This window comes from Pseudonaja textilis, chromosome 1 (genome assembly GCF_049901715.1).
Source record: "Pseudonaja textilis isolate UNSWEBS1 chromosome 1, rPseTex1.2, whole genome shotgun sequence".
NCBI classification, from domain to species: Eukaryota; Metazoa; Chordata; class Lepidosauria; order Squamata; family Elapidae; genus Pseudonaja; species Pseudonaja textilis.
In genome coordinates this window covers 177,770,142-177,780,890 of record NC_141990.1, presented here as the reverse complement: position 1 = coordinate 177,780,890, position 10,749 = coordinate 177,770,142, and the positions used below count along the sequence as shown (strand labels likewise).

The 10,749-nt window shown below is 37.0% G+C and overlaps 2 protein-coding genes across 2 annotated transcripts in view; one reads left to right on the top strand and one right to left on the bottom strand.

The window, feature by feature from the left end:
- Positions 1-1,725: 1,725 nt before the first annotated feature.
- On the bottom strand, positions 1,726-10,409 carry ORMDL1 (ORMDL sphingolipid biosynthesis regulator 1). Its single transcript, XM_026696913.2, has 4 exons — positions 10,329-10,409; positions 7,994-8,182; positions 5,727-5,878; positions 1,726-3,618 (listed from the first exon to the last, which is right to left on the bottom strand). The coding sequence occupies exons 2-4, from the start codon at positions 8,165-8,167 to the stop codon at positions 3,483-3,485; spliced, it is 462 nt and encodes a 153-aa protein (XP_026552698.1). The 5' UTR covers positions 8,168-8,182; positions 10,329-10,409; the 3' UTR covers positions 1,726-3,482.
- Positions 10,410-10,456: 47 nt separating this feature from the next.
- PMS1 (PMS1 homolog 1, mismatch repair system component) overlaps positions 10,457-10,749 on the top strand; it is a 40,985-nt gene continuing 40,692 nt past the window's right edge. Inside the window, exon 1 of the mRNA XM_087919798.1 lies at positions 10,457-10,563. The gene's annotated coding sequence lies outside the window, so the exon portion shown is untranslated. The remainder of the gene's footprint in view (positions 10,564-10,749) is intronic.

Sequence of the window (10,749 nt, the reverse complement as noted above, 5' to 3'; positions counted from 1 at the left end):
TGCTGCAGACATAATTGGTTGGTATTATACCGAGAGCACTCAACTTATGGCCATAATTAACTGGAACCTCCATCATTAAGTGTTGCAGATACTGATTCTTTTGCTGCAGTCAAGCAAATCTGGCATTCATTATAAACTTGGCTCGTCAGAAGCACTCATAGAAATTATGATTACATTTATACCAAGATAGTGTAACCATCATACATTGGTAGCCAAGCACCTGAATTTTGATTACATGACTGTGGGGATACTGACAGTTCTAAGTGCAAGGACCAGTCGATCACTGAATAGTTATAAGTCAAGAACCACCTGTATTCTTGTTTGTGAAACCACTTCTGAACAGTAATATCTATTTAGAAATTTCATACCTGGCAAAGTATTGGACTGGCTCTTTCTACAATATTTAGTCCACTGCTGGACCTTGAAGCAAATTTATGTATGAAATTATTAAAAAGTTAACTAGAAAATAGGTCCTTTGGAAACTTATTCAAAACAGTGATTCCTTTGATTCAAGGAAGGACTATAAAAACATCTAAATATTATATGATGGTTTATCATTTATTACTGGGTTAAGAGCTATGAGCCTGGACCAATGGTGGGATTCAAAAATTTTTATTGCTGGTTCTGTGGGCGTGGCTCGGTGGTCGTGGCAGGTGAAGGATACTGTAAAATCTTCAGTCAGAAGTGGTATTTGTTGGTTCTACTCAAAAATTTTGCTACTGGTTCTCCACAACTGGTCAGAACCTGCTGAATACCATCTCTGGCCTGGATATGTTTCAGTTACAGGAAAAGTAACTACTCAGCTACTGGGCTGGGGGTGGTAGGGAGAGAGGGAACAGTTCCTTGTGAATGGCAGGTGGATGCACACAAGCAAGCACAGCTCCGTTTGTGTGAGTGGTGGGCACATGAATGAAGGGAACTTTGTGCTCATGCGCAAGAGGACCGCCACTCCCACGAGGAAAGGTTCAAGGGCAAGTGGCTGCTGCTTGTGCAAGGGGAGTTTTGTGCATGTGTCTACAAGCACCCGCCACCTACGCAGCCTGATTCTGAACAGGCCCTGGCCCGTCTCGGAGTTGGTGACCCCTGGCTTAAAAAGAACAGAATTTTCATTAGCAAACTTGATAAAAATGTTCTATTAGTAGGGTGTATCAGTGGGGTAAAAGAGAAACACAAGGTCCTGTGTGACATACTACCGGTAGGGGAAGTACTAGGTCACAGGTATCATTTTCCCATTCATAGAGCTGGAGTGGGCATGGCTTGCATGTGACACATCCAGCCCGTGGGCCACCAGTTTGATACCCCTGCACTAGGTACTGTAGTCCAAACAAACATCATCAACAATATCTGGAAAACTACTGTATTTTCCACTCTGCTATGGATTCCATGATAATTGTAGTATTTTGGTATTTCAAGTCACCCAAAAATCAATAGACCTTCAGTGGAGTTATATTATGTACAGCTATATAAAAATCCAATCACCCCAATAAGCAATAAATGTCAGTTAGCAGAATTCAGTTTTTACTGAAGAAATATTTCATTATTCAGAGCTTGGAATCGAAATTAATGGGAGGCGAGGAACTGCATTTCAGATACACAACTCCCATACAGAGGCAAGTATAATTTGACAATTAGGTATTTCTTAAGTGCTGTATAATCTGCTTTAATATCTCATTGAATGAAAACAAAATTACTGTATTTCATCGTTCGATTTTAAAATAAATTCAATTTTTTTCAGGACAAATTATTTTAATTGAAGGAAACCATAAAAATCAGGTACCATTGTAGATTGGGGAGGGATATACATCAATGTCTTATCTAACTATTGAAAAGGCTTCTTACTCAGTTCTGCATACAAGTAATAAAATACCATTCCTACATTATCACTAATTCTATTTACAGAGTTTAACGGCAATTTGTACAGTGCTGTTTATCACAGTGAATTATACTTACAGGGACTCATACATATGATCAGTTCAAAGTCATTCAGTTTATTATTATAAAACATGAAGATTTTTAAAAGATATTTTCAAGAAGCAAGATCAGGGAGAAACTGTAATTACCTGAAAAAAGCCAGTTCTTAGTTGGAGGACATAAACACCACTGCTCTAACTTCAAGGGTCTTTGTGGGTAGAGAAGCAGCTAAGCAAAGCTACTACTTATTCATGTTCAATAACCCATTATTTTTCTGCTGTCAACATTAGACAAGATTGAACATTTCTGAAACTAGGACCTTAAAATCCCTGCATCAAAAGGCTCCAAAACTCACAATGCTAAATAAAAAACACAACCCTGCTGAATTCCTACTAAGTTCCTTTCTATGCAGAAACAGTGGCTTGTGCGTGCTTTGAAAATGATCTGGAAAAAGCATTAGCAGACCTCAGTCAAGCATACTATTTTCTATTATCTGTGAAAGCTGCCCATCCTTCTATATTGCTCTCCCATGGATCACTTTATAAGTCACATTAAACTTAATGAGCAGATCCCATAAAGCAGAGGTATGTTTTTAGTCTTGCTCTGGAATATTCAGGTTGCTATAATGAAGAGTGAAGTGCTGCATTTCTATGAGGCCCAAAGCACTTCTTCGAAATCTTCTTCAAATCTGCTCCACAATGAGAACAAGTTATGCTCTGGTTGATGTTTGAAATTCTTGTCACATAAAGTTTCTATTCAAAATGAATACCTTTCCTAGAATTTTCCTAACAGATTACAGCTCTCATTCTGAACTAATAGGTCAGAGATTCCAGTTTATTTAGTAGCTTCTGCTAGCTTCTGACACTAGGAATTTTCTTTTGTTTATGAGGAACGTTTTTTTCAGATAACTTAGAATAACCACCTACTTCTGGAAAACAAGTCATATGATGCCAATCAGTTTAAGTGTATATAACAAAAGGTTGACATGTCATTCCCCAGAGTTCAAAAGTCTCACACTGGAAAAGTCACTCTGATTAAAAGACTCACGAATAGATAAGGCATGAAAATCACAGCAACTCATTAACTTTATAACACCTCAAGCTGGGTAGAAAATCACGCCCTAAAATTAGCCCAACAAATGACCCCAAATGATAACTGATTGAAGTCTGTAAAACAAAGAATTACACTATTTCCTCCCCTCTATTCCTTCCTTACTGTTGCTCACTTACTTGTAAAATATTACAACTATGAGTCAATTACAATGTTTTGCATCCCTTTTCACTTCTCTTGTTACTTCAGCCTACTTCCAGTTAACACTGTTATCTTAGGAGAGCTAGGCCTGCCTAGCTATTTACAAAAAACCTGTGCTCCAAAGATGTGTCTTCAAGACCAGTATATCTTCTGATGGTCTCTGATTCTCCTGTAAAGAACAGCATCAGCATCTTTGCACTAGAGTCTTCAAAGAGATGTGAAACTTATCTAATAATACATAGTATAGGCTGTTCCTTCTGTCAAGGACAAGGATCAAACCAGGCCATATTTTGATCAGAATGCTCACACTGCCGATCTGCTTAATATTTGTTGATTCCAAAGATCCTAACTCCATGCAGCTGTGGCAGTTTGGGAATAAGCACACTTAAAAGAGAAGTGGTGTTCAGAATGAAATGTGTTGGGTCGTATTTGGTGTAGAAGCTTGCCAAGAAATACCTGCATTCAAAAGAGAAAAAAGAAAAGAAACAGAATTATCAGAATGAATAAAAAGTTAAAAATTAAAGAAGAGCAAAATGTGTTCTTCTGAAACAAAGAAAAATGTTTTCTGTCTTTTTATGTGACTAATTATTTAATCTCTGATTGCTTAAGATACAGGTAGTCTTCGATTTACAACCATTCAGCGTGACTGTTCAATGTTACAATGGCACTGAAAAACATGAGTTATGACTGTTTTTCATATTTACAACTATTGCACCATCCTCAGGGTCGCGTGATCAAAATTCAGATGGTGGGCAACTGATTCATATTTATGATGGTTGCAACGTCTCAGGACTCATCTGATCCTCTTTTGTGACCTTCTGACAAGCAAAGTCAATGGGGAACTCAGATTCACTTAACAACCTTCTTACTAACTTAACAACGCTAGTGATTCCACAGTGGCAAGAAATGTTGTAAAATGGGGCAAAACCCATTTAACTGTCTCATTTAGCAACATAAATTTTGGGCTCAACTGTGGTCGTAAATTGAGGATTATCTGCACAGTTGCTTATTTTAGAAAAGGGATTATTCAATTTGCCCATTTTGATGGCAAAGTATTTTGAGGAGTATACAAAAATGAGAAAGAAGTTGTTTTCGACCTCAATCAAACTACTAAACTCCAGTGGTTCTGCCAACATTTGGTAAAATCAATCAAAATCTGGAATTATACCAGAAAGAACCAATGTAGAGGTGCTGAGGTGTGTCACACTCCCTTCTTCTGCAGCTCTTGATATGACAAATCCTTTCACCCCACCTCTTCCATTTTCTTAGTACCTTTCCTTTCCCTAGTAGCTGCCAATGTCCCTTGATTTTCATTCTATCCGTTATTTAGGCTTTGGATATCTTTGGCTCTCTTCCCCCATCCCAGCAGAAGGTGATGTTCATGAGATGCTAAGGCTGTCTATTATATATATGTTCTATAAAAGACGCAAAAGAGTTCAGAGTTTCTGTTTAATTGCAGCATTGAAATGTAGTTAGAGAAAACAGGTTGGTAATTGACTCCTGGATGTTTTATGAAGTTAATTGCAAGAGATCCATTGGGAACTGAGCAGTATGAAAATAAAACAAAATAAACAACCTGGTGCAGTTTTGGAGCACAGATTTCAACTTCATATTACATAAGGATAAGGATAAGTTTATTTTATGAGAATAACTATAACCAACAACCAGACTATTTCACCATGCAAGCACTCTCATGTTTATATAGGTGCAATAGTAACAGACTTTAGGATACAGAGAAAAATGTAAAACAAAAAAATATGGACACGATTTATTTCTAGAACACTGACTCAATCTCAGCCAGCAATGATGTCAGGTTAATATCTTAGCATTAAATTTTGATAATGCAGGTGTGTACTGTCTTCCTTTGGTATTTAAAACCAATATAACAAAGGCATACCTATAAGCAAGAATCTATGTACAGCCTAAGAGATGGATGACTGAAAACAGTATCCAACAACCATACATTATTAAGCTGTTCTTTAATATAATTGTCTAGACAGTCATACTGGGACAATTTATTTGCAAATAGCATCATAACTAAGAAACCTTAGCTGAAAGATATTTAAGGCGCACAATATCTGGAATGTTGTAAAGTTATTTTTTTTTAAGTGTTGAAACATGTAACATTGATTATATTAAGTTTTAATTAAATAGAGAAATCTTATTTGTAAAATAATTGAAGGTTATAACGGCTGTGGCATTTTGAATTCAACAGACAACTGCAAACTATTTTTGAAATGTCTCATTTGTTTTGAATTAATGCCAGTTTTTAAAAAACCCATCTATTTCAATTCTGCAATATACTTCTCTGTATATCTCTGCAAATAATTGTGCATGAAGCTGTCACTTCCATTATAAAAATTCCGAAGTAATTTACAGAAACATATTTTTCTTCCTTTTTAAAGCATACCAATTCAGAGATATAGAAATAGAACATATTGATTCTAAATAATTTGCAGTTTAAATACTGATTTGCTCACTGCAATATTAATGCAACACCAAATAAAATATCTGTTTGAAATCTGCAGTGTCAGAACAGTCAGTGTAGAATTTTCAAAACTTACAAAATTATCGGTGAGATTGTGAAGAATTTTCGTGAAGATGTAAACTGTACACCATAATCCAGCTGCTCCCAGTGTGTCAGCAATCTTGCTTTACCTTGGTCAGGCGTTTCAAAAGGTGTTCCTTTTACTGCATGCAAAAATACATACATTCCCTGCAAAAGCAAAACAAACCCATCCAAAACAAAAACCATGTTAGCTATGCTTCATTATTAACATAATGCATGAAATCTGTGTGAAGGATCTGAAACACTAAGCACTAGACTTTTAAAAATATGTTCTGTAATTTGCCAATAGATTAAAAAAATATTTGAGCAAGAATACTAAGATAAAGTTGCTCATAGAAAGATTAATCCAATTAGACATTTTATTCTGGCCCAATTTCAGTTATTCCACCTAGCAACTTTTTTCAGTAAAGCCAGAAGATAAGGCAATAACTTATTTAAAGTCCAATGAAGACAACGATTCTTGCTTTCAATTTCATAAGACTAACGAAGTCTATGTGAATTTGTTCATCTGTTTTATTAAAATATAGAGAGCAGTTTGCAAACTCAATCTGTGACAAAAAATATTTGAAGTATAGTGATCTCACAATCAAGACTGTGAGCATTACAGGGTAGCTGCCTACTTTTCTAAGATATGTTTCCCCCCTCACTCTAAAACAAATTGCCAATCATCCAAGGAAGCTTTATTCGTGTACCATTGGTCCAATGCCAGAAAAATAAGATTAAATATTGCTTAAGTGTATGGTGCATGTTTGTGCCAAGTTTCATACACTAATTCAGGAGTGGAAAGCTTAAAGCTTTCTAGATGCAACAGGATTGCAACAGATAAATACATATTTGCCCATTACTGTTAATTTAAGACAATTCCTATTACTGCTATAGCACAGTAATATTTTTTGTTAAATTTATATCCCACCTTTAATTTTGTCTAACGCAAAACAGAGTATATAATACTCCCTCTTCCTGCTATCCATATAACAGCTATGTGAGGTGATTTTGAGCTGAGAAAGAGTCACCTTACTTCAGGTGGACTGAAATTCATACCTGTTTCTAGCCCAGCACCTTAGCCACTACACCTAATGGCTCTCTTGTAATTAGAAGATAACAATGTAATATCATGTGCAGGTAGTCCTCGACTTACCACCTTTCATTTAGTGACCAGTTGAAGCTACAATGGCACTGAAAAAAAATAACTTTATGAACATTTTTCACACTTACAACCATTGTAGATCCTCTTAGCTACGTGATAAAAATCCAGATGTTTAGCAACTGGTTTGTATTTATGATGGCTGCAGTGTTCCAAGGTCATGTGATCATCTTTTGTGACCTTCTGACAAGCAAGTCAATGGGGAAGCCAGATTCATTTTACAACTGTCTTACTAACTTAACAACAGTAATGATTCAATTAATAACTGTGGCAAGAAAGGTCATAAAAATGAGGCAAACCTCGCTTAACAATGGTCTCACTTAACAAGGGAAATTTTGGGGTCAATTATACACTTCAGGACTGAGCTGTGGAGTTCTCGGTGCTCTTTGAACTTACTTGTTTGCTTGCAGATGTTTCACTACCCAACTACATAAAAATCACTTGGTTGAGATAGGCTCCTATAGAAATTGAATTAATGAAATAAATATAACCAAGTGAATGTGGGGTTTGCTGCCTGTTTACATATAATAGCTTGTCCTTCCAGTTTTTGGTGGTGTCATTTCCTCCCTGGCAATTCCTTGATTATTATTTTCTGCCTGACTTTTCTGGTGTTGATCTCTAGCTAAGTACTGACTGCTGGATGGAATGTGTTCTAGTTTGTTTTCTTAGTTTTTTTATTGTTTCTTTTGAATGCTATGCATTTTAATAATTATAATTGTATACCTTTACAATGATAATTAAAACAAAAGAAATCAAAGATAGTACCAATATTAATAGGTGCCTGGGGAGCCATTCCAAAACATTTGAAGCACTATTTGATAGCATCAGCGTTGACAAAATCAACACCAGTCAATTGCAAATGGCAGATTTAATTGGAACAGCTTACTTCCTGCAACAATTATCTTTAATACCATCAAGCAACATCTGCCTACCCCAGGTCCTTGGGAAGAAATCAATATGTAGATAAAAATGCCAAATCCAATCTAAACATCTGATTGACTGTACATCCAACCATTCAATTATATAATTATTATAACATAATTATTATTATAACTGGGAACCACCCAGAGTTGCTTAAGATGGGCAGATATATGCATTCTGCAGTTCAGGATGCTCACCAAATTATGAATAATATTGGTTAAGGTCCAAGCCACTGGAACACTGAAGAAAGGAATGCTGAGCAAGACAATATGAAGCAAACCAACTCCAAGGGCGTATGTGAGCCACATTCCTCGACTGCTCATGACCCTCGTGTTGGGATTGACTTCACTGTGAGCAACCCCAACATTCATCTTTTTGCTTTAATTCTGAAAAGAAATATTGGAAAAGAAAATGTGCATCATAAGGTATGTTTTTCAGGGTTAGTTATACCACTGTCAGACTGGGAGAGGTCATCAACTACTGCATAAGATCAACTCAGCATCTTACAAAGTATTTGAAATGTGTTTTAGCAACATTAGTCACTGTAAGGCAATTCAAAACAATTAACTTTTTTAAACTCTAAAGCACTGTCAACCCATGGTCCAAAGGACCTATGTGGCCCTGAACAGCTAGTAATGAAGCCCCAGAAGATCATATACTTTTAACATTATTATGTGATTTATATACATTAACTATATTATATATTTTATATGCAGCCCATGACAATTCCTCTTCACTCAATGAAGCCAAACGGTTGGACACCCGTGATCTAAACATCAATAAAAATATCAGTCAAAGAATTAATATAAGTTAATTTATAATTTATAATTGCAATCAATACAATCTAATTTTTATATCCATTTATTTATTTATTTCCATTTATTTATTTTTTCTATACTAGAGAAAGTTGTTTAAGATTTTTTAAAACAACAACATATACTTATTCAGGAATATTTATAATTGGATGCACAGACCACTAAAAAGCAATTAACAAATCCTAAACATCAATCTTAAAATAGAATGTTTATTTTAAATCAGCTTAATGGAAGGTTATTTACAGAAATTTTTATGGGTATAAAATATCATCTTGCATGTCAATAATAATTAGGTATCACTGCTAGATTTATTTCCTTATTTCAGAAGGGGGGGGGGAAGAGCCATTCTCCCAAATCGTATATGAAAAACAAAGCTTCAGTTACATCAGCTTTGATCAAAGTCAACCCAGATACTTTCATAAGTTGACATGTATTGTACTTTCTTACCTGTCTCCTGTCTTCTATCTCTCATACATACACCTAGGTTGAATTCATTGGCGCTTAAGGTTCCATTACTTGTTTTATTTGAAAATTGTATTTTTTATCATTCTAGTTACAAGCAGATAACTTGTGAAGGAAGACTCTGACTTCTGAAGGCAACATAAACTATTCAATTAGTCCTGTATCTGTGGTAGGCATACACCCATTTATCCACCCTACTGTACCAATTTAGAATGTTTGTAATGTGAGCATACAATACAAAGGAAAGAATATGATGATGCACAAAGCAAACAAGAATAACACACAAATAACATAACCACACACACGATTCACACTATAATTCATACTACAACTATTCAAAAATTAGTCATGTTCAGTAATTCAGTTACCATAGGATCAGCACAATCTGTGCACAATCGGACACCTAAAGCATAATAGCTTACCTATGTTTAGAATCCAACTAGAAATGTATGGCATACAATCAAAGACAGTCTAAAATAAGTGAATGGCAAATATCCTTCATCTTTAATTATTTAGGTGTATCACTTGTCCTTCATTTTCTAAGCAATATATATTTATTATTTGGGTGTAATCTACAGAGCTCTCCCAGCAGTTCTTTTTTTTTTTTAATCCGCGTTAAAATTAATTAAACTGGAATTTAACCTTTAAGAATAGTTGAATCAGAAAGCAGCTCTTTGTTCGTGCCGTTGGTAACAAACCAGGAAAGGTCTCCGAACAACTTAAACAAAAGATCCCTGGACTCACTTCTTTGCACCTCCGGCATAATCCAGCATCATATATTAGTGTTGCACGGTAAAGAACTATTAATTATTATACATATATATAATCGCGGCTGATGCCAAGACCACAGAAAAAGCCAAATCTGCCCGCGACGCTTTTTTCGGAAAACGCCAAGCAGGCGCAATGGGGCAAAACCAAGCGTAAATCGTGCTTTTAAAAACCCGATTGCAATGGTGCTTCCTTATTTATTGTTTTTATTACTATTATTACTATCATTACTATTACTACTATTATTATTAGGGCTTTGGGGCGAGCAGAAAGCAGAGAGGCCCGACTCCCCGCGCGTCAAGGGTGCTGAGCTACGGCATTGTTTCTCCATCGAGCGCAGCCGCTTTGTCTTCATCGGTCTCCGTGCTGCAACCCATCTTCCGCCGCCACGCACACCAGTTGCATTAGCCCTGGAACCCGACCGTAGGCCACATTTGCGCAGAACCAACATCCTCCCCACCTCCGCCTTCCATTTTTTGTACTGCACCTTTTCGCCAACCGGGGAAACAATCCCGCGCCGAGCCGCCCGCTTCCCAAAGCTTCTCCGGCTCTTCTGAAGTGTTGCACTGTAAAGCAAGGGAGGGAGGCTAATTGGGTCACCGTTAGCCCCGCCCCTTCTCTATCAGGCGCGCATGAGACGAGGACTGGCGGGGCCCGGAGGGTGCCAAAGGAGGTGGAAAAGAGAGGCGAAGGGAGATTTTTGACCGCTCCGGAGGAGGAAAGTATAGTATGGCTTTCGGCCGGTCCTTTTGGCAGAGATTTCTTTATTTTTAGGCCGCACTCCCTCTTCGTGGCTGCTCCGGCACAATAGGCCTGGGGAGGTCACGTGGCTCAGGCGAGCCTTCCCTCCCCCGTCCCGCCCTGAGCTGGAGGAAGGAATGAAAACAACCCCCCCCCCCCGACGTTGA

What these genes read in the sequence shown, in the direction of transcription:
- ORMDL1 (XM_026696913.2), bottom strand. Translation starts at nt 8,167, where the DNA reads ATGAATGTTGGGGTTGCTCACAGTGAAGTCAATCCCAACACGAGGGTC. An exon ending in CCAATATTATTCATAATTTG is followed by an intron (nt 5,879 to 7,993) that starts GTGAGCATCCTG and finishes TTGCTTTTGCAG; the next exon opens with GGAATGTATGTATTTTTGCA. An exon ending in ACAATCTCACCGATAATTTT is followed by an intron (nt 3,619 to 5,726) that starts GTAAGTTTTGAA and finishes TTTTGAATGCAG; the next exon opens with GTATTTCTTGGCAAGCTTCT.